Source organism: Ovis aries, chromosome 20 (assembly GCF_016772045.2).
Source record: "Ovis aries strain OAR_USU_Benz2616 breed Rambouillet chromosome 20, ARS-UI_Ramb_v3.0, whole genome shotgun sequence".
NCBI classification, from domain to species: domain Eukaryota; kingdom Metazoa; phylum Chordata; class Mammalia; order Artiodactyla; family Bovidae; genus Ovis; species Ovis aries.
Genome location: NC_056073.1, coordinates 30,194,635 through 30,218,980, shown reverse-complemented (window position 1 = coordinate 30,218,980; position 24,346 = coordinate 30,194,635). Strand labels below are relative to the sequence as shown.

The 24,346-nt window shown below is 41.2% G+C and overlaps 1 protein-coding gene across 6 annotated transcripts; it reads left to right on the top strand.

Moving 5' to 3' along the window:
• The first annotated feature begins 5,900 nt into the window (after positions 1 to 5,900).
• Positions 5,901 to 18,879, top strand: ZNF391 (zinc finger protein 391). Of its 6 annotated transcripts, none has more exons than XM_060403379.1 (3): positions 5,901 to 6,162; positions 12,331 to 12,437; positions 13,195 to 18,879. In XM_060403379.1, the coding sequence occupies exon 3, from the start codon at positions 13,274 to 13,276 to the stop codon at positions 14,345 to 14,347; it is 1,074 nt and encodes a 357-aa protein (XP_060259362.1). In that variant the 5' UTR covers positions 5,901 to 6,162; positions 12,331 to 12,437; positions 13,195 to 13,273; the 3' UTR covers positions 14,348 to 18,879. The 6 variants fall into 6 exon arrangements, with proteins under 6 accessions (XP_060259362.1, XP_060259360.1, XP_060259361.1 ...); XM_060403377.1 differs by having other exon boundaries at positions 6,128 to 6,162; positions 12,328 to 12,437; XM_060403378.1 differs by having other exon boundaries at positions 6,162 to 6,317.
• Positions 18,880 to 24,346: the final 5,467 nt, after the last annotated feature.

The following is a 24,346-nucleotide window of genomic DNA, read 5'->3' as shown; positions in this document are numbered from 1 at the left end:
GGGAACCCAGGAAAACTGCTCTGTCATGTGGCTCACAGCTTCAGGTTTTATGGTGATGGAATTAGTCTCTGAGTTGTCTTTGGGCAATCATTCTGACTCAGAGTTCTTCCTGGTGGCACACGCATTGCTCAGCCAAGATGGATGCCAGCGAGAAGGATTCTGGGAGATGATCAGACATGTGGTGTCACTTTTTGACTTTTCCCAAACTCTTCAGGTTGGTGGTGACTTATTAGTCCTGTATTTCTTAGTAGTACTTTCTGTTGTAAAATAACTCATGCAAATGATTATTATGGTGCCTGGTAAGGATAGGCAGTTTCAGTCACTGTGCTCCCCTCAAAGGATCTACATACGGATATGGAAAGATTCCCTGAGATATAGTGAAAAAAGCAAGAGGCTAACCAGTGTACATAATTTTATTTTTTAAAAGGAGAGATATGAATCTGTATTTGTTATAAACTCTGGTCAGATAAGTATAAGGGTTATGTAAAGAGAGTGGGGAGCAGGAACTGGGCAGATGTAGAAGAAAATCTAAGGTAAGTCTTTCACTGCATATCTTTTTTACTTATTTTTGAATCATATGAATGCATCAGATATTCAAAAAAGTAAACTTGAACAATTATAATCCTAAAAAATAATTTTGTCTTACTTTCTTTGATCATAATGTCTTTTATTGCACGGGTGGCTTTTGGAATCTTAGGTCCCCAACCAGGGATTGAACCTGGGTCAACACAATGGAGCAGAGATAGCACTCTCAACAAATAGCCACAAGCAAAAAAACAAGACCAAAAAACCTAACCTAGACAGACCTTATATCCTTCACAAAAACTCAGAATGGATCATAGACACAACTGTAAAATACAAAACTATAAAGCTGTCACAAAGTAACATTGGAGGAAACCTAGATAACATTGGATATGATGATATCTTTTTAGATTCAAAGTGATCCATGAAAGAAATAATTGATAAGCTGGACTTCATTAAAATTAAAAACTTCTGCTCTGCAAAGGATAATTATCAAGAGAAGTAGTAGACAAGTCATAGACTGGAAGAAAATAACTGCAAAAGGTACATCTAACAAAAGATTGTTCTCCAAAATATACAAAGAACTGACAACTCAGCAATAAGCAAACAACTCAGAACTTGCCTAGTGGTCCAATGGCTAAGACTTCGCGCTTCCAGTATCAGGGAACTAGATCCCACATACTGCAACTAAGTTCTCATGTCATAACTAAGAGATCCTGCATACCTAATGAAGATCAAACCTCACAAGTACCCCAAGTAAATAATAAATAGAATTTCTATCCTTTTGTTGTCTGAAAATTGGTTCACAGAGCTTTTCAAGTCCATATCCTTCTACTTCTTTGTATAGTTATTCTGTTAATTTTTGAGAGTTTGATATTAAAACGCCAACTAAAAATCTTAATTACAAAAATAATTGTAATATCTAGTGGAACCGTTAAAAAAGAAAAAGCATGAATCCCCAAAAGCACTCTGGCAGAAACCAGTTATCTTGAGCGCGTCTCAAAAGATCTTTTGAACAGGGAGCAACACAAATTTCACAATGGGGAAACATAGGAGAATGGAAAAGACAGACAAGTGCTTGATGTACCCCGCCCCCCCCCCCCCCCCCCGCCTGGAATCATCCCCTACAATGGCGACAGGACCCGAAACTTCACCTGGAGGCCAGGCGGTTACCAGGATACCTAGAGACCTATCCAGACACTCTCACGACTCAGCCAAGTTTTAACTCCAAAGGGCTGAAATGGCTTCTCAACCCCTAGGGTATCTGAAAAAACAGTACATCACTCCATAAGTTTTGTGTTTTGCTTTCATTCTTCTAAAGTTATTTTCTAACCTCCTTTGTGATTTCTTTAATGATCCATTGGTTGTTTAAGACTATGTTAATTTCCATTTTTGTTCTTGTTGTTCAGTTGCTAAGTCATGTCCAACTCCTTGCAACCCCCTGGACTGCAGTATGCCAGGCTTCTCCGTCCTCCACTGTTTCCCAGAATTTACCCAAATTCATGTCCATTGAGTTGGTGATGCCATCCAACCAGCTGATCCTCTACTGCCTTTTTCTCATTTTGCCTTCATTCTTTCCCAGCCTCAGGGTCTATTCCAACGAGTCTGCTCTTTGCATCAGGTGGCCAAAGCATCGGAGCTTCAGCTTCAGCATCAGTTCTTACAATGAATATTTAGGGTTTATTTCCTTTAGGATTGACTGGCTTGATCTCCTTGCTTGTCCACAGGGCTCACAAGAGTCTTCTCCAGCACCATAATTCAAAAGCATCAATTCTTCAGCAGGCAGCCTTCGGTATGATCCAACTGTAACATCCATACATGACTACTGGAAAAACCATAGTTTTTACTATACAGATTTTTGTTGGCAGAGTGATGTCTCTGCTTGTTAATATGCTGTCTAGGTTTGCCATAGCTTTCTTTCCAAGGAGCAATTTCATGGCTGTGGCCACCATCCACGGTGATTTTTCAGCCCATGAAAATAAAGTTTGCCACTGCTTCCACTTTTCCTCATTCTATTTACTTTCCATATAGTTGTGAATTTTTCACTTTCCTTCTGCTTTTGATTTTAGTTTTATTATATTTTGATCAGAAAAGATATTGTGTATGATATTAATCTTTTAAAAATTATTAACATTTTAATTGTGGTCTAACATATGCTCCATCCTAGAGAATGTTGCATGTTAACTTCAGAAAAAACGTGTATTCTGCTGTTGTTGAATGAAATGTTCTATACATATTTTGTCAGGTCTAATTGGTTCATATTGCTCAAATACTCCATTTTTAAAAGACTGATCTGATTCTTTTATTCATTAAAGAATTTGATTTGCAATAGCATCAAAAATAATAAAATACCTAAGAATCAATCTAGCCAAGGAAGCAAAAGATTTATACATCTAATACTACAAAACATTGCTGAAGAAAATGAAAGATCTAAGTAAATGAAAAGACATACCAGGTTCATGGATTAAAAGACAATGTTAAAAAGCAGAGACATTACTTTGCCAACAAAGGTCCATCTAGTCAAGGCTATGATTTTTCCAGTAGTCATGTATGGGTGTGAGAGTTGGACTATAAAGAAATCTGAGCACTGAAGAATTGATGCTTTTGAACTGTGGTGCTGGAGAAGACTCTTGAGAGTCCCTTGGACTGCAAGGAGATCCAACCAGTCCATTCTAAAGGAGATCAGTCCTGAATATTCATTGGAAGGACTGAAGCTTAAGCTGAAACTCCAATGCTCTGGCCACCTGATGCGAGGAACTGACTCATTGGAAAAGACCCTGATGCTGGGAGAGATCAAAGGAAAGAGGAGAAGGGGACGACAGAGGATGAGATGGTTGGATGGTATCACCGACTCAATGGACATGAGTTTGAGTCAACTCTGGGAGTTGGTGATGGACAGGGAGGCCTGGAGTACTGCAGTCCACGGGGTCACAGAGTCGGACATGACTGAGCGACAGAACTGAACTGATTGTTCAGTTGGCAACACTATTCAAAGCAAGTTCAATGTAGTCCCTGTCAAAATACCAAAAATGTTTTTCTACAGAAATAGAGTGTTCAGTTCAGTTCAGTTCAGTAACTCAGTCATATCTGACTCTTTGCGACCCCATGAATTGCAGCACGCCAGGCCTCCCTGTCCATCACCAACTCCGGGAGCGCACTCACATTCATGTCCATCGAGTCATAATGCCATCCAGCCATCTCATCCTCTGTCGTCTCCTTCTCCTCCTGCCCCCATTCCCTCCCAGCATCAGAGTCTTTTCCAATGAGTCAACTCTTTGCATGAGGTGACCAAAGTATTGGAGTTTCAGCTTTAGCATCAGTCCTTCCAATGAACACCCAGGACTGATCTCCTTTAGGATGGACTGGTGGGATCTCCTTGCAGTCCAAGGGACTCTCAAAAGTCTTCTCCAACACCACAGTTCAAAGGCATCAATTCTTCGGCACTCAGCTTTCTTCACAGTCCAACTCTCACATCCATACATGACCACTGGGAAAACCATAGCCTTGACTAGACGGACCTTTGTTGGCAAAATAATGTCTCTGCTTTTGAATATGCTATCTAGGTTGGTCATAACTTTCCTTCCAAGGAGTAAGCGCCTTTTAATTTCATGGCTGCAATCACCATCTGCAGTGATTTTGGAGCCCAGAAAAATAAAGTCAGCCACTGTTTCTACTGTTTACACATCTACTGAACCAGATGCCATGATCTTAGTTTTCTGAATGTTGAGGTTTAAGCCAACTTTTTCACTCTCCTCTTTCACTTTCACCAAGAGGCTCTTCAGTTCTTCTTCACTTTCTTCCATAAGGGTGGTGTCATCTGTATATCTGAGGTTATTTATATTTCTCCCGGCAGTCTTGATTCCAACCTGTGCTTCCTCCAGCCCAGCATTTCTCATGATGTACTCAGCATATAAGTTAAATAAGCAGGGTGACAATATACAGCCTTGACACACTCCTTTCTGGATTTGGAACCAGTCTGTTGTTCCATGTCCAGTTCTAACTGTTGCTTCCTGGCCTGCATACAGGTTTCTCAAAAGGCAGGTCAAGTGGTCAGGTATTCCCATCTCTCTCAGAATTTTCCAGTTTATTGTGATCCACACAGTCAAAGGCTTTGGGATAGTCAATAAAGCAGAAATAGATGTTTTTCTGGAACTCTCTTGCTTTTCCATGATCCAGCAGATGTTGGCAATTTGATCTCTGGCTCCTCTGCCTTTTCTAAAACCAGCTTGAACATCTGGAATTTCATGGTTCAGGTATTGCTGAAGCCTGGCTTGGAGAATTTTGAGCATTACTTTACTAGCATGTGAGATGAGTGCAACTGTGCGGTAGTTTGAGCATTCTTTGGCATTGCCTTTCTTTGGGATTGGAATAAAAACTGACCTTTTCTAGTCCTGTGGCCACTGCTGAGTTTTCCAAATTTGCTAGCATATTGAGTGCAGCACTTTCACAGCATCATCTCTCAGGATTTGGAGTAGCTCAACTGGAATTCCATCACCTGCACTAGCTTTGTTCGTAGTGATGCTTTCTAAGGCCCACTTGACTTCACATTCCATGATGTCTGGCTCTAGGTGAGTGATCACACCATCGTGATTATCTGGGTCGTGAAGATCTCTTTTGTACCCTTCTTCTGTGTATTATTGCCACCTCTTCTTAATATCTTCTGCTTCTGTTAGGTCCATACCATTTCTGTCCTTTATCGAGTTCATATTTGCATGAAATGTTCCCTTGGTATCTCTAAATTTTCCTGAAGAGATCTCTAGTCTTTCCCATTCTGTTGTTTTCCTCTATTTCTTTGCATTGTTTGCTAAGGAAGGCTTTCTTTATCTCTCCTTGCCATTTTTTGGAATTCTGCATTCAAATGGGTATATCTTTCCTTTTCTCCATTGCTTTTCGCTCCCCTTCTTTTCACAGCTATTTGTAAGTCATCCTCAGACAGCCATTTTGCTTTTTTGCATTTCTTTTTCTTGGGGATGGTCTTGATTCCTGTCTCCTGTACAAAGTCATGAACCTTCATCCATAGTTCATCAGGCGCTCTATCAGATCTAGTCCCTTAAATCTAAAATATAAAAAATAATTTAACATGCTTTAAAGTTCTAACTTTATGAGAAAAACTATAAAACTCTTAGGATAAAACACAGGTAAAAAAATACTCATGACCAGAGTGGCTTCCTAATTTTTTTAACCTTTACATCTCTTGGTGGAATTTTGGGGACCTGTCCTGCGTTTAGTTGCATTTAAGCATCCAGAATGTGTGTGTGTTGCGGGGAGGGGGGAGCGGGGTGGGGGGTGCTATTTCTCACAGAGACAGGCAGAGCATCACCTGTATCAGAATTATCTGGGATGACTGCTGAACATGCAGTGTTTCTCAGACTTTCCTCAAGCCAACGAGTAGTGAAGCATGTGAATCTGTATTTTAATCAGTTCTGCAGGTATGTTTTTTAAAAATATAAACCAGGTTATACTTTGTAGAATGTATTAAGACCTTCAGGATCTTTCGAAGACCCGCTTTCCGGGCCTTTAGTGTCAAGTTCTCAATCTCAGTGTCACACCAGGGAATGTGCTCTGGAACAGTCTCCAAGAACTTCTGAGCATAGCTTGGCGGTTCAGGACCTTGCGGCGCAGGCGCGGAGCCACGGCCTGGTATGCTTCCTATTCTCCTTAGCGTCTCTGTCCTCTAACAGGTCATCTGCTCCAGGAGAACTAGGGCTGGGCGGTTAATCAGGCAATGACTGGCTCTCCGTACTGAGCAGCACACGAGCCTGAGTGGAAGAGTGTCAGTGACCTCGGGAAACTTGGTGAGACCCGGAGTTCGACTCAAGGGTTTCTCATTAATCCTTCCGGCTTCCTCTAGCTCCGCGCACTCAGGTTCCGTCCAAGCCAGGGTCCGGGCCAGGGTGTGTCCCGGCGCTCGGCCAGAGACGGCCGGTGAGTAGGGCACGCAGGGTCCTGGGCCCTGGACGGGTGGGCCTGGAGATTCTGTGCAGTGGTCGTGCCGAAACAGGTCTCGCGGGGAATACCAGCGAGTGGCCTGGGGGTGGCCTATCCGCAGATCCGGCCGAGAGGTGCCTCCGCTGTTGGGACTCGGCACTGTATCTCGCCTCCCGGGTCGGCACAGCCTAGTCCTTCGGCTGCATTGACAGATGTTCTCCGGGTTGAGCCCCTGGGAGATGGAAATGATCAGAGTTGCCTTCTGCTCCGTTCTAGCTGGGCGAGGAAGTGCTTCTGTATTGCGGGTGTTTCCCAGATGTTTAGCGGGTGCTAGGCGCTAAGAGTTTTTAGCAGAATTAACTCATTTAATCCTCGCTTTAACCCCATGAGATGTACTATATCATCCTCATTTACAGATAAGAAAATCGAGGCACATAGAGACTAAGTACCTTACTTGAAATTACCGAACTTGAGAGCAGTAGTATTTTTCAATGATTCTGATGATAAGTGTTGATGCTTGAACATAGCGGGTGTTATTTGTTAGAGGTACTGACAAATTCTGTATATCAAATTCTGTGAATCTGTTGTGACTTTGAGCCAATCTTTAAGGACACTGTCGTTTGAAGAGCATCTTGTGATAGGCCTGGAGACTTGACCATCTCTGTTCTAGAGTTGAATGGAGGCTGCTGAGGCTAACTGTGGTGCATTGGCAAAGGCTCCAGGAAGTAGTCAGTCCCGTACCAGAAAGCAAAGCACCAGAAGAGCTATTCAATTTTTTTTTAATGTAGAAATTTTCTTCATGGTTTCTATGTGTCTGTCGTAGGTGTCACATACACAAACAATATATAATAACAGTTACACATGTCATGAGCTTATTTGAAATGCCGAAACGACTGGATTGGGGGAAGGTTGGGGAGGCTCTTGTACTGCACACTATATACACATTAGTTAAATTAGAGATTATCTTATATCAAAGATAAAAGACTGGCATATTTTACCAGTCATCAAGTATTAAAATATGACTAGCATATTTTACCAGTCATTAAGTATTAATAAGCATCAAAGTAAACCCTCAAAATTGGCTCTCTCCTTTCAACTCTGTTCTAGTTCTTTCTCTGTTCGGGAGATTCTGCCTATTTTTAGATATTCTACGTTTTTAGAGTTCCAGTGAGTCAGTTTATAACTGTCTTCAAATTTCAGATCTTCCTGGTTTCCCTTTGTCTCCAAAACCCTGAACATTTTATCAAAAATAACCCTTCTCCAAGGTGGACTGTAACATGTAAAAATATAATAATATCCCACTATATACAAAATCCCCATTGTACCTATGTCACCCTTATTGAGTGTGAATGTTCTCAGATCTTCAGACTTCTATTGGACATGAGGACTTTGCTTTAGAGGATTTAGATGCTTTGCATTTTACCGCCTGAGAGATTCACTATTTATCAACTGTGTAACTGTTAATACTTTAGTTCCATTGCACTGGAGAAGTAATTCTCTACCTTTAAGACCTACCGTCCCTTGTACTATCTTGAAATAAAATTCATAGGTAATATTAACTACCTACAGATATAATATCACTATATTACCTTAATTGTAATAAAAAGGAGAAAAAAGGAAAGTAATTTTAAATAATATGTATTTCAGCACGTAAATGATTGGATAAAACAGACTATTGTACCTATACATACAATCACTATGAATGCAACAGCTTTGAATGCAGGCTGATATGTGAATGTTGTAGTTAGGAATCTAATACCATAAGTGGTTTGATTTTCCTAAAATGGTGAACAATTCCTAGTATCATTCAAAGAGAAAGAAGTATTTCCTTGATTTTGCACTACATAGAAAATTTCTACAAAATACTTTGTATTTACATAAAAAGTAGTGGTGCATTCTAGCCTCACGTAACAATTAAAAAAATTTTTTTTAAGGTCTGGCAGGATAAGGAACATTCTTTGTTTTTGCAGAAATAGCCATCATCATTCAGTTCAATTCAGTTCAGTTGCTCCGTCGTGACCGACTCTTTGGGACCCCATGAACTGCAGCACGCCAGGCCTCCCTATCCATCACCAACTCCGGGAGTTCACTCAAATTCATGTCCATCGAGTCATAATGCCATCCAGCCATCTCATCCTCTGTCGTCTCCTTCTCCTCCTGCCCCCAATCCCTCCCAGCATCAGAGTCTTTTCCAATGAGTCAACTCTTTGCATGAGGTGGCCAAAGTATTGGAGTTTCAGCTTTAGCATCAGTCCTTCAAATAAACACCCAGACTGATCTCCTTTAGGATGGACTGGTGGGATCTCCTTGCAGTCCAAGGGACTCTCAAGAGTCTTCTCCAACACCACAGTTCAAAGGCATCAATTCTTCGGCACTCAGCTTTCTTCACAGTCCAACTCTCACATCCATACATGACCACTGGGAAAACCATAGCCTTGACTAGACGGACCTTTGTTGGCCAAATAATGTCTCTGCTTTTGAATATGCTATCTAGGTTGGTCATAACTTTCCTTCCAAGGAGTAAGCGTCTTTTGATTTCATGGCTGCAGTCACCATCTGCAGTGATTTTGGAGCCCAGAAGAATAAAGTCTCTCACTGTTTCCACTGTTTCCCCATCTATTTCCCATGAAGTGATGGGACCAGATGCCATGATCTTCGTTTTCTGAATGTTGAGGTTTAAGCCAACTTTTTCACTCTCCTCTTTCACTTTCACCAAGAGGCTCTTCAGTTCTTCTTCACTTTCTTCCATAAGGGTGGTGTCATCTGTATATCTGAGGTTATTGATATTTCTCCCGGCAATCTTGATTCCAACTTGTGCTTCTTCCAGCCCAGCATTTCTCATGATGTACTCAGCATATAAGTTAAATAAGCAGGGTGACAATATACAGCCTTGACACACTCCTTTCTGGATTTGGAACGAGTCTGTTGTTCCATGTCCAGTTCTAACTGTTGCTTCCTGGCCTGCATACAGGCTTCTCAAGAGGCAGGTCAGGTAGTTGGTATTCCCATCTCTTTCAGAATTTTCCACAGTTTATTGTGGTCCACACAGTCAAAGGCTTTGGGATAGTCAATAAAGCAGAAATAGATGTTTTTCTGGAACTCTCTTGCTTTTTCCATGATCCAGCAGATGTTGGCAATTTGATCTCTGGCTCCTCTGCCTTTTCTAAAACCAGCTTGAACATCTGGAATTTCATGGTTCAGGTATTGCTGAAGCCTGGCTTGGAGAATTTTGAGCATTACTTTACTAGCATGTGAGATGAGTGCAATTGTGCGGTAGTTTGAGCATTCTTTGGCATTGCCTTTCTTTAGGATTGGAATAAAAACTGACCTTTTCTAGTCCTGTGGCCACTGCTGAGTTTTCCAAATTTGCTAGCATATTGAGTGCAGCACTTTCAGAGCATCATCTTTCAGGATTTGGAGTAGCTCAACTGGAATTCCATCACCTGCACTAGCTTTGTTCATAATGATGCTTTCTAAGGCCCACTTGACTTCACATTCCATGATGTCTGGCTCTAGGTGAGTAATCACACCATCATGATTATCTGGGTCATGAAGATCTTTTTTGTACAGTTCTTCTGTGTATTATTGCCACCTCTTCTTAATATCTTCTGCTTCTGTTAGGTCGATACCATTTCTGTCCTTTATCGAGCCCATCTTTGCATGAAATGTTTCCTTGGTATCTCTAATTTTCTTGAAGCGATCTCTAGTCTTTCCCATTCTGTTGTTTTCCTCTATTTCTTTGCATTGATTGCTGAGGAAGGCTTTCTTTATCTCTCCTTGCTATTCTTTGAAACTCTGCATTCAGATGCTTATATCTTTCCTTTTCTCCTTTGCTTTTTGCTTCCCTTCTTTTCACAGCTATTTGTAAGGCATCCTCAGACAGCCATTTTGCTTTTTTGCATTTCTTTTTCTTGGGGATGGTCTTGATTCCTGTCTCCTGTACAATGTCATGAACCTCCGTGCATAGTTCATCAGGCACGCTGTCTATCAGATCTAGTCCCTTAAATCTATTTCTCACTTCCAATGTATAATCATAAGGGATTTGGTTTAGGTCATACCTGAATGGTCTAGTGGTTTTCCCTACTTTCTTCAATTTCAGTCTGAATTTTGCAATAAGGAGTTCATGATCTGAACCACAGTCAGCTCCCAGTCTTGTTTTTGCTGACTGTATAGAGATTCTCCATATTTGGCTGCAAAGAATATAATCAATCTGATTTCGGTGTTGACCATCTGGTGATGTCCACGTGTAGAGTCTTCTTTTGCGTTGTTGGAAGAGGGTGTTTGCTATGACCAGTGCGTTCTCTTGGCAAGACTCTATTAGCTTTTGCCCTGCTTCATTCCATATTCCAAGGCCAAATTTGCCTGTTACTCCAGGGGTTTCTTGACGTCCTACTTTTGCATTCGAGTCCCCTATAATGAAAAGGACATCTTTCTTGGGTGTTAGTTCTAAAAGGTCTTGTAGGTCTTAATAGAACCATTCAGCTTCAGCTTCTTCAGCATTACTTGAATTACTATGATATTGAATGGTTTGCCTTGGAAATGAACAGAGATCATTCTGATTCTAATAACACCATGAAATCAGCATTCCAACCAAAACAAACAAAAAACCCTCACAAATTCTCAAAACTGCCAACAGAATAATGGCAGAGTAGCTTAAGGATCTGGGCTGCGAGAATGTAGGCCAGCCAACCTAAGCAGTTAGGTAAATTCCTACTAAGAAATATTAGCACCATAAAGTATGCAACTGGATTTTATTCCAAGGTTCTAAATAAATTAGAATTCTGACTTATCAATCAACTCAGTGGTAGGGTCTTGCATTCCCTGTTTTCAGCTGAAAGGAATGTTCTTGGCAAAGCTGGATACAGACAGCAGCATCATCATGTTGCTCTTGAGGTTCTCCATGGATGGCTTCTTGATGAACATCTTCCAAGGTTCACCTCGACATCTGGAAGGTTCCCAGTCTCTGAGAAAGGCAAGACTTGTGAAACCAGATATGCTCCTAACCCAGTGGATCTCAAATAGTGCTGTGAGCAGAACCATTAGGGCAACTATTTTACAGTTTATTGCCTACTGTCATACCCAAGGGCTCTGGATAAATTTACAAGAGAATGGGTTAAGGAAAAAGCTTCAGTGGGGAAACTCAAGAGTTCAGAGAAGTGCTTTCAGAAGAATAGGCACAGATTCCCGTAGCTTCCCCATTTTACTGCTAGAACCAGGATGCTCTGCTAGATATTCAGTGTAGGTCAGTAATCTCGGTGAAGGCCTTGCTGTTCTTCCTTTTTATAAGGAAAATGTAAGAACAACCTTGGGAGTAGGAAGATAAAGAGACTGCTTGGTACAGTCTGAATGTGGGGTGCCAGCTTTTTAAAGGTGTCATCTGAGAATGCAGTTACCTAATACTTGGAAACAAGATCCTTGACATGTGTTGGACCTTCCAGCAGGAGAAAAAAACCACCTGTCTTACGGGAGACTGAGTTTATGTTTTAGATCCTCTCGCTCTGAGAAGAATGTTTTTAGGAAGGCTGGTCCCAGTGAGCACATTTTTCAGGCAACTTAGAGTGTTTCTTCTAAGGTTCATGTTGGACAGTACAACTTGTCAAGTCATGTGAACTTACTACATATTCCCTAGGTCTGAGGTAATGCCCAGTATCTAGAGTAACAAGTTTCATAAGTGATTCTGATGGGTATGTGTATAGCCTTTCTTTTGGAACCAATTTTAGCCCAGAATTTTCAGATACCCATTTTCTCCAGTGCTTCCTGCCACAGACTTGTGAAATTTCACACTATCTTTTCTATAGATCAAAGCATTAATGTTGAGCTCTCAATAGCCCTGTGTTTCCAGCACCAATAGCCTTGTGTTAAATCACTTCTCATCAGCAGAATCCCAGCATATGAACTGGACATGATCATCCAGTTGGAGGAAGAACAACTATACATACTGGATCTTTAGGGAACTGAAGAGGGGACTGACCAAAAATATCTGTTAGGTGAGTAGTATTATGAAAAGACCACCAATTTGAAATTTAGGAGACGAGTTCTAGTCTAAGCTCTTATAATTTGCTGGGTGACTTAAGTTACTCAATGTTTCCTGTCCAATGTGCAAGTTGGCCTCAATGAACTCTAAGATCTGTTAAGATGAGATCCTTGGCAAGTGTTGTTAAACCTCTGAAATCTAGGGTCGTAGACTTGTTTAGAAGAGTACCTAAACTAGTTGGAAGAAGGGTTGGTGGATTCAGTGGGGATAGCGGTGTAATCATTAGCGTTTCTGAAATTCTATTCTCTTTCATTGCCAAGAAAATGGTTGCATCCAACCTTGACAGAGTCTTCTCACTTTTTGCTTTTAGGAGGGTGGTTATCCTTCTACATTTGAGAGTCTTTACTCTTCTAATCCCTTTCCTTTCTCTCATTTACCATAAGTAACTGGCTAAATAGGTAATAGCTCATTTTACTTTCTAATCCCTTATTCTCTACTCATCAATTGATATGTTTGCTCATTTTCATTTTGGGGGGCTTAACATGTTACCCAGTCCACTACTTGTATTTCTTGATGTCTCTTTGCATCCACTATGAGAACTCTGTTATCTCTTCTGGCTTCATTCACTTCTCTTTCATTGTCTGTTTTAACTTTCTCCCCATATTAAGTTGCTAGTGTGCATGAATTAGTTGTCTTTTATTTCTGGTGGCTTATTTTCCTTGTTCTCCACACTAGAGACAGGTGACATTTGCACTTTAAATGTCTTTCAGATAGGGAAGATTTTAACTGAACCGAAGCATCACCACCAATCAGGCTGTTTTGGAAGAACTAGAGTTTTCTGGGTCAGCAATGGAAAGTCTTCGAGGGAATACTGCCCAGCATCCTATGGATGAAGAAGCCTGTAAAAGTGAGGGCCAATTATCAAGGCAGACAAAATGTCCTGTACAGAAGGAATCTTTTGAGAAAAGGGCAATCAGAAAAGTGTCAGTGTCTCTCAAGGAGATTTTCGCTAAGGAGAGAGGCCCTGAATCCAGTAAATTTAATCTAAGCTCAAAATTTAATACACGGCAGAGAATTCCAAAGGGAGCTAGGTCCCCCAAATCTAGGAAAAACTCCAAAGATAATTCAGACTTAATTAAACACCAGAAACTCTTTCTGCAAAGGAAGCCTTGTAAATGCAATGAATGTGGTAAAGCCTTTAGTTATGAATCAGACCTCATTGTCCACAGGAGAATTCATGGCAGAGAAAAGCCTTTTGAATGCAATGAATGTGGGAAAACTTTTAGCCGAAGTACACACCTTATTGAACATCAAAGAACTCACACTGGAGAGAAACCTTTCGAATGCCCTGAATGTGGAAAAGCTTTTAGCCGGAGTACACACCTTAGTCTACATCAGAGGATCCATACTGGAGAAAAACCATATGAATGTAGTGAATGTGGAAAAGCCTTTAGCCGAAGCACTAACCTTAGTCAACATCAGCGAACTCATACTCAAGAAAAACCTTACAAGTGTAATGAATGTGGGAAAGCCTTCAGTGACCGTTCAACTATAATTCAGCATCAACGAATACACACTGGAGAGAATCCCTATGAATGCAGTGAATGCGGAAAAGCTTACAGTTGGATCTCATCTCTTATTGAACATCAGAGAACACACACTGGAGAGAACCCCTATGAATGCAATGACTGTGGAAAAGTATTCAGTCGAAGCTCATCCCTTGCTGAACATCAGAGAATCCACACTGGAGAAAAGCCTCATGAGTGTAGAGTGTGTGGCAAGGGCTTTAGTCGGAACTCCTCCCTTATTATTCACCAGAGAATTCATACCGGAGAGAAGCCTTTCAAGTGTAATAGCTGTGAGAAAGCCTTCAGTCAGAGTTCAACTCTTATTAGACATCAGCAACTTCACACTAAAAAGTAATATCTGAGCTTTCATTAATCTTGGCATAAGAGCACATAGCATAAGCTCCTATATAGCTGAAGAGAAATATATACTTGTTTGAATTTTCCTTTCCCACTAGCTATAAGCCAGTTTCAAGCTAGCCTTCCTTCCTTTATGGAAACTAAGTGGTCAGGTGAGTGATCATTTCAACAAGGCGGGGATGAACTTTAAAAACCTTAAGATATTCAATCTAATATTTTGTAGGGCTCCAGTCATAGAATATACCTTACTACCTTACACCTTTTAGTCCTTCACCTTTATCTCTTCCATGGAGCTTTGGTCCCTGAACAACCAGTGAACCCTTTTCTTTCCCAACCACATCAGCCCCTTTACTTGAGGAAATCCTGTATGTGGATGTTTTTAGGCTTGCTGGCTCTAGTAGCACAAGAGAAGCTGGCTTCAGAACAAAAATCTACCCATTAGTTTGGGGATGACAATAATAAGGCAAATTCAGCCTCTGGACTTAAAGGACAGTTTTTCTATTCCTTCCTCCCTTACCTTTTTGGCTACACCATATTTCCCTCAAAGTATAACCCATATTTCTACTAATGTGCCTAATTAATCCTAGTATTATTTAATCTTATCCTGACCAAAAATGTCCTAAAAATCTTATATTTAGTTCCTACATTATCTTTTTTTTAAAAAAATGCTGCCCTATATTAAAAACATCTTTTGTTTACAGACTTCATGAAATGTATACCCTCTGGTTCTGACTCTCACCAGTCGTAAAGCTGATCTATCAAGAACAAACACAGCGCCTACCTCTCAGTCCTTTTCCTACTTTACATTTGCAGAATTGGCACTTTTGGCTACTCTTATGCCTTAAAATTTGAGCCTCTGGGATCCATGATTCTGTGCTGATCCACGAATTTTTCTACCTCCCAGCACTTCTCTGATTAACAGTGATTAGCTCTATGACTTTGGGGCAAGAGTTGAACCAGAATAATTTCATTTTATTGGTTTATAGTACTTATGATTATTCAATTAGATTGTAAGCTTCTTAAAGATGAAAATCTTATTTTAGATCCCTACAAAACACCCCACAGTGCTGAGTGGTCACTAAATGCCCCATAATTATTGCTTACCGATTCCTCTCTATCATGGGTAATCAGCCTGCTAGGGTTTATTTGAAATGGCCTAATAGTTGATTTCTTTCTCTGTGTTCCTACTGCTGCTGCTAACTCGTTGGTAATTTGGACCTAGATACCAGAGTGAACACACTGTTGCTGCTCTTATCTCTGTGTCTTTATCTAGCTGTCTTACTAAACTATCACTTAGCTCAAAAAGAATCTAGTTTCCCATTGTCCCCAGGAAAAGGTTCAAACTGCTTAAACTCGAAGACTTTCCACAGTTGGATGTATTTATTTATTTTCCATTACTCCCCAGTACAGCTGGGCAGCCCTACCCTTTGTCTCTGCCACAGGCTTTCTCTTCACACTTGGCTTCCTTTCGGACTATTCCATGGCATTCTTTTACATGTCCTACTTTCTTCCTTGTATTAACATCTCTAGAAATCTTTTATAAAAACCGGGCTCACATCCTGCCTTCACTGTGATACTTTCAATTGCCCACCTTCTTAGAAGTCTTTTACAGTGATGGTTTGCATCGTTCTGCTGTATTGCATTGGAGAAGGCAGTGGCACCCCACTCCAGTACTCTTGCCTGGAAAACCCCATGGATGGAGGAGCCTGGTGGGCTGCAGTCCATGGGGTCACGAAGAGTCAGACACGACTGAGCGACTTCCCTTTCACTTTTCACTTTCATGCATTGGAGAAGGAAATGGAAACCCACTCCATGTTCTTGCCTGAAGAATCCCAGGAATTGGGGAGCCTGGTGGGCTGCTGTCTATGGGGTTGCACAGAGTCGGACATGACTGAAGCAACTTAGCAGCAGCAGCAGCAGAGTATTACATACTTTCTTATTCTGTTCTCTGGTTCTGTCAAGTGCTTTTAATCCATGAACTTTTTTGAAGTTAGAAATTGTCTTAAATCTCTTGAAGCCCCATCTACCCAACTAATGGATTCTAGTTTTAACTTAAATTGAGAGGGTTTAATTTTTAATGGTGCATTTGCTTTAATCTTTTGAATGGTGAGGTAACCTCATGAATCTTTTGGTCATTTTTGTTTGATCTTTAATTATGTACATTGAGCCTTGGGACTGACTCTCCTTCAGAGCTCCTAGGATGTTGGCCTCTTAGCTTTCCACTTCATGAGACTGTTTTAAGGAGTAGGTGGGTTTATTCATATAAAGTGATGAAACCAGTGCCTGACATAATAAGTGCTCAATAAATGCTAATAGTTATCATTCTGTTTCTTCATATCTGCCTGTAGTCTTTCATTTCAATCCTGAAGGACCTGTAACTCCACAGAAATGGAAAACTAGGATTACAATAAAAAATAAGAAGATATTTCTTCTGACTGCCATCCTGGACAATAGTCATCTACTTTATTTTAACTCTATTGTGTATCAAAAATGACTCAAGGCAGCTTACAAGATATGATAAAACAGAAAACTGAAAACAATACAAATCAGCATTAGAGAGAGGAGAAGGTGCCTAGAAGATCAAGATCATGACAAATTGTCATATCATGTGGTTATTCAGGTAGAGATGCAAAGTGACCATTTAGGTGAAGTGAGGTGCTCATTTGCTTACACTGTATTTGGATGGGGAGAAAATGTCCATTCTTCAAGGAAAGCCTGATAGATTTAAGATTAATTTCTCCATTGGCCTTCATGTAATTATACAGTGCACTTTTGATAACAAAAACTAAATTATGTGTTTGCCACAACACCTGGCAAACAGTGTATTTCCCAGTGAATAAATATTGAGTTCTTAGTGGAAGTCTCAGAAAGGCAAATATGAAGATTCTTCTTGATATAGGGTGGGGTTAGAATCAGCAGAGGACAGAGTATACTGCATAATCAAGTAATTACTGGGTGCCAGAACAGCTTTTTTCACACATTTGAGTCATTTTACTTAACATATTTTGGGATGAAGAAACTGAAATATGCGAATGTTAAACAGCTTACCCAAAGATCAGGGTTTGACTACTGGACCTCTTGGGCTTTCCAGGTGGCTCAGGGGTAAAGATTCCACCTGCAACGCAAGAGACACAGGTTTCATTCCTGGGCTGGGAAGACCCCCTGGAGAAGGAAATGGCGACCCACTCCAGTATTCTTGTTTGGGGAATCCCATGGACAGAAGGAACCTGGCAGGCTACGGTCCATGGGCTTGCAAAAATTCAGATAACAACTTTAGCGACTAAACAACAAGTGGACTTAAAGGAACAATCCTATGAAATTGGTGACTAGATATGGGGAGGAAGAAGAGGGACCAGTAATTCCTTCATTGCTATTAACTTTCATGTAAGCTATGTAGGGCCTGAAGCAGAGGAACTAACTAAATTAGTTAGAGGCTAACTCAGCAGTTAGCCATGCATACAAAACATTAAAAAGCTGAAAACCTGATATGATTAATTTGCAACTCTAAAGTCAATGTGGAATCCAAAACTTTTGGAATTTCTGGTGGGGAAGTCGGGTCAAAAGAGTAATCTGGAGTGGGGAGTCTTATTCTAAGGAAAAATGGAGGGTCTTCCAGTGCAGCCAAAATCACCGTGACTCGGCTCACACTGAAGCATGTCTTCAGAATAATCTCTGTCCTTGCACGGAGCCCCTATCCAGACTCAGCGTGGGCCATTTCTGGAAACGCCGTAGGTGGATGGGGAGAAAGGCTTTCGCGAAGGCAAGCTGCTTTCCTTGTCGTCATTCGACCAGAAGGAGGCGCTTGAGTGCGAAGACCACCACGGGGATAAAGGCCTCTTGAGCCCCGCGCTTTCGCTGTGTTCCTGGACTTTCATGGTGACCTTTGTGTGTCCAGATTTCCCCGAACAAAGCTGAGACGGCTACTCCTAGAAGCCACTGGATGGGGGCCAGCGACCGTCTCAACCGCCCCAAGCCATCTTCCAGCTTCCTGGGGGGCGCTCTGAAGCTAGATCAGCCAAAGAGCTCGTCCTACATCTGAGAACTACACTTCCCAGAAAGCTCAGAGACTCGCTGTCGACACAGCGCTTAAAACTTTATTTCCCAGAAATCTTAGGGCCAATTCCCACCCTCATTGAAAAACCTTTCGTGCCTCTCCTGCTGAAGATTCTAAAGGCTGTTGTGGGCGATGCAATGCAACGTGCTGTGGCGATACCAATGAGCCTCATTTTGGGAAAGTATCCTAGCCTGAACCTCTGTCACTTCTTTTTCCAGAAAATTGATAAATCAGAGTGAAATTTTCACCCTTTTCCCTTAGATTTTGTTCATTTAACTGGTGTGTCAGGTGTCTACTGTGTTAAATCTACTTTCCTGATATGTGAACTGAGATTGAAGATGAGTCGCTTTCTTAGCTATTCATTCAGCTTCATTAAAGAGGTCACGTTCTCCATGCCGCCCACCCCGCACCCCCCATCCTAACATGCACAAACACACTCTGAAAAAGCATAAATAAAAACAAACAAACAAAACAAACACTGATCGCATTACTTGGATCATCCCTGAACATAGTAAATGTTCTTTCAGCCTTTTTTTCTTCTGATATCTATATATCTACATATGCTAGGTATGGAGATGGATTTTGTGTATACATAACAAAAAAAGCTTTAGTTTTATATAACAAAAGATTTACTATATACATTTATCTTGAACTTTCCCCATGTTAGTTAGTATTTTCCAATATAATGTTTAATGGTACCATCAAAGAACTAATCCTGTCCCTGTATCAAGCATTTCTTTTCCAGCTTCCTAAATACCAGTGTTTTTATTTGGAAACCGTAGCAAATGCTTCAATCTGCTGTCAAAACAACTTTATAAAGTTACTGTTAATTTTATTATTTGTGACAATGACATTATGGTTATGTTTAAAAGGAAGAAAAAGACTGTATTGGTTAAAAGATACATGGGTTCAGTGGTGGTGGTGTTTAGTCACTAAGTCGTGTCTGACTCTTTGCAACCCCATGGACTGTAGCCCTCTGTCCATGGGATTTCCCATGCCAGAATACTGGAGTGGGTTGCCATTTCCTCCTCCAGGGGATCTTCCCCATCCAGGGATCGAAACTGTGTCTCCTGCATTGGCAGGCCAGATCTGTACCCCCAAACCACCAGGGAAGCCCCAAAAGATACATGCAACAAGATACATACAAAAGATACATACAACAAGACAAATGATGTCTGGGTCTTACTTTAAAATATTCCAGGAAAAAATGAAAAATTTAAAATAAAAAGTCAGGGAGGGATTGCTAAACAAGATTGGCAAATATTCATTATTGTTTAGTCTGGGTGAAGAATACATCGGAGTTCACTTTTCTGTTTTGTGTTTATTTGAAATTTTCTGTAATAATTTTTTTAAATGTATGTTAGCATTCTTTTTGGAACAATGTTTCCAGCTAATACCTTCCAACCTCATGTTCAAATCATCCTTTGACCTCTGCTCAAATGAATTTTCAGCTCCATTGTTATATCTGTAATGCTGATTCCTTTTCCTGGGACCCATCTTCTTACTAGTTTTTTTTTTTTTCTTTTCACTGTACCTCTGAAACTAAAGTAAATCTCAGCTCCTTAGAGAACACACGTTTTACCTTCATGCTCTCCCACATTTCAGTCTTCTCCTGATCTCTCCTATGTACGTGACTATGGCATCTATCTGGCTTTTAGACTTCTGCTCTATTTCATGTCTCATTTTATGCTAAGTGGCACCAATGTGCCTGACAGAGTAGTTGCTCAGTAAATATTTGTTGAATCAGTATCCAAGTGGATGAGTCACCCAGCGAACATTCTGCCTTTTATCTGGAAACTTGGGGTCTTGGCAGGCAGGAATCCCCACGAGTGTGGGTAATGCAGCAGCTGCTGTGTGTGCTTCTCCTCTCCCACTAGTGGATCTTATCCTTCCCTTTTAAATTCTTGTTCCAAAAGTCCTCCTCCTCCTCTGCCTTTTAAAGGTGCCTGCCATCTGCTCCCCACCCACAAGCTTCTGTCCTTCACGCGTTCCACACCCACTATCCATCCCAACATTGTCAGAGATACCATTTCTTTCTGCCTCCTTGAGGACTTTGCTCTCACATTCCTTTCACTTTTCAGACTCTCCTTTTCTAGTGACTCATTATCACTGTAAACAAGTCTAATTGCTGTTGTTCAGTTGCCCAGTTGTGTCCAACGCTTTGCAACTCCATGGGCTGCAGCACACCAGGTCTCCCTGTCCTTCACCATCTCCCGGAATTTGCCCAAGTTCATGTTCATTGCATGAACATTGCAAACAGACAACTCATTGGAAAAATCCCTGATGCTGGGAAAGATTGAGGGCAGAAGGAGCAGAGGGTGTCAGATGTTGAGATGGCTGGACAGCATTGATGCAAACAAGTCTAATAGGTCTCTCTTATTTAAAAACGTAGTCAAAGCTGTCATGTGTGGATGTGAGAGTTGAACCATAAAGAAAGCTGAGCGCTGAAGAATTGATGCTTTTAAACTGGTGTTGGATGGAGAAGGAAATGGCAACCCACTCCAGTGTTCTCGCCTGGAAAATCCCATGAACAGAGGAGCCTCTTAGGCTGCAATCCATGGGGTCGCAAAGAGTCGGACATGACTGAGTGACTTCACTTTCACTTTCACAGATGGTTACTAAACTCAACGATGGTCATCATTTAATAATGTATGCAAATGTCAAATCGCTATGTAGTACACCTGAAACTAATATATTGTATGTCAATTATATTTCAATTAAAAATTAAATGAAAAAAATAAAAAAAAAATAAACTGGTGTTGGAGAAGACTCTTGAGAATCCCTTGGACTGCAAGAAGATCAAATCAGTCAATTCTAAAGGAAATCAGTCTGAAATATTCATTGGAAGGACTGATGCTGAAGCTGAAGCTCCAATACTTTGGCTACCTGATGCGAAGAACTGACTCATTGGAAAAGACTGTGATCCTGGGAAAGATTGAAGGCAGGAGGAGAGGGGGATGACAGAGGATGAGATGGTTGGATGGCATCATCAACTCAATTGACATGAGTTTGAGCAGGCTCCAGCAGTTGGTGATGGACAGGGAAGCCTGGCGTGCTGCAGTCCATGGCATCTCAGAGAGTCAGATATGACTGAGTGACTGACTGAGCTGAACTGATTTTAAAACATTCTACTTAAATTCACATGCTGCTTTACCCATCCAGTTAATTCTCCCCTTAGAGCTTCCAGAAAGGAGTGTGGCTCAGCCAACAACTCAATTTTGGCCCAGTGAAACTTATTTCAGACTTCTGGACTACAAGTCTTTGAAAATAGATCTGTTGTTTTAAGGCACCTATTTGTTACAGCAGCCATGGAAAATGAATACATTATTCTTTTGCTCTTGCTCTTCCAGCCTCCAGGTGGTAGTTTTCCTGCAATTGTTAGATGCTAGTGTTCCACTCTCCTTTGCTGGTTTCCTCTCGTTTAAATTTTCTTCAGTTAAACTAAGTATGGCCATTAGTTTCTGCCTGGGACACTGCCTAGAGGCGGAGTTAAAAGGGACCAAATAAGAAGTGGCCCCTGAAAATACCTTCCTTCATCAATAGACGCATTCCTTGTTTCCTGGTCTTCTTGGGCAGTGCCATAACTGTGGCTCCAGATTTCTCTTGGCCCCAAAGTAATCTACTCAGAACCACATTGCCCAGAGGCCTCAGTAAGGATAAACTCTCTTGGACCTGGATCTTAAGCCTTTATGCTTTTCCACTAGTCCAAGGAGATGAATGCCCTCCCTCCTTTTCAAGGGTGAGTTCATCCATGGCCCAGGCACCCATCTGAGCCCATCTGAGACAAAGGTGTCCAAGACAGGGTCTAGAATACAGGTTCCATCACATTGTGAGGTCATTCATAACATCTCCCCCCTCCCCCAAAACCATCTTCCCAAGGACAAATCCAGAGAAAGAGAAACTGCTCTGACTTTGGTCTTGTCATAGACTTTCCCTGGGAACCACTCTCTACCATTAGCTGGATAGATATACCACCACTAAATTTTAATAATTATGGTTTATAGAAGAAAAAGGTAATTTTAAAAAATGGCTTGCTATATCTCTTAAACCTTGAACTATAAGCACTCTCCAGCACTGATAGGCCACACAGAGAGCAAAGTAATTCTATGTGATTTAACATTATATCTTGTTTCAATGCAGCAAGTAGACGTGATTTTTTTTATTTTTTTGTCACACTGTGTGGCATACGGACCAACCAGGGAATAGAACCCACGCCCCTGCATTGGAAGTGCAGAGTCTTTAAACACTGGACATCCAGGGAAGTCCCACGTATACATGATTTTACTTTTGCAGGGTGTTTTTGTAGTTGAACCAGAATTTCTTCAGGGAAACAGCTTGATTCCTAACACCTTTATGTGTTGAAACCTGAGCTTTTAGTTCATGCAAAGAGTGTCTGGGGTGGAGGTGCTATGGTCATCCCCACATAGGCAGGTAGATCTTCCCCACTGAAAATTTGGTTCAGATGTCAAGTCTGATGACTCCCCACATGCCCCAATAGGGTATGAAAAGGTTTACTGTCCATAAATAAAACCTTTCTGGGGAGAGCACATCAGGCTCCCAAACTGGCCTGATAATAGCCCAAGAGAGAGCAGGGAGGGATTTCCATATCAGGTTTATGGTGGATGGGGTTGGACTGGGATTCACGCATGTGAGCCAGGGATTGTGTGGTTTGAACACCCTCTACTCAAACACCAAGGGAGGAAGCACCCAGGCTTGCTTATTTAGCTTGCCCAGACAGGAAGCACAAGGGGAAAGGAGGGGGCTTGAAATCTGTCAGCAGTCAGTCATCAAAATATAAACAGACTCAATTACAGGTGGTGTTTTGCATGAAGGGTCAAGAAACTTATGGAAAATAATTCATCCTAAGGGAAACTAAGGCGGATATGTTCCAGGTATAAAAGGCAGAATGCCAATAGCTCAGGTCAAGGATGATTTTGAGTACCACATGCTGTCTCATGTTGTACAATTGTCTTTCTTAGCTGCTTGAACTGCAGAGAGAGAAAGTAAAATTTTTCAAAGTGCTCTTTCCTCAGCAATCTCTATTAGCCCTGAAAGGCAAACAGGGAGGCATTTCGACTTTTTAACATAGCTCTTTAAGCCCCCCTGAACTCATATCACAGTATTCACAGGCCCTGTGTCCCTCTATTTTCTCAGTTCCTTCCTAGTTTCATTTCCTTCTCTCTCCAGCCTGGATGCTATAATTTACCTAGGGACTTAGGCCATGATTATGATCATGTTGAAGCATTGACCTCTCCCCCCCATCCTTTTAATGTACTTTCCCCTCTTAACCTTCAACCAGTTAATCAATTATAAATACTTCAGTTCAGTTCAGTTCAGTTGCTCAGTCATGTCTGACTCTTTGCGACCCCATGAATCGTAGCACACCAGGCCTCCCTGTTCATCACCAACTCCCAGTTCATTCAGACTCACGTCCATCGAGTCAGTGATGCCATCCAGCCATCTCATCCTCTGTCGGCCCCTTCTTAGTGCCCAGTATTTGAGGTAGTAAGCCTAGGGGGTCATGCCTCCTTCCACTGTCTTTCTTCTTCCTCTTTACTGTAAAATTAGGAGTCCCGGGTTCTGTGGTTACTATTTATTCTTGATTCAAAATGTTCCCAAATTATCAAATCCACTAGAAGATTTAGCTTTGTTCTCTCCTGTTTTAACAGTCATACCATTTATACTGTTTCAAGGTCAACCTTTCCATTTGTATACTGAAGCTCATTGCATCTAGTCTCTAAAGGCTCAACCTAGGATGCTGAGACATCCAAAGATACATATGGAAGTTAGTATTAGATTTTTTGGGTAAATAATAGGGAATCCTTTGCTTCATAAAAAACTATCTGGCTTTTTTAGTTATTTCAGAGATCCTTTTATTTTTGAACAGCTTCAGTGGCTGTGAAGCCTCTAAGATAAGCTGAATCCCTCTGCTCCTGTTTTGGA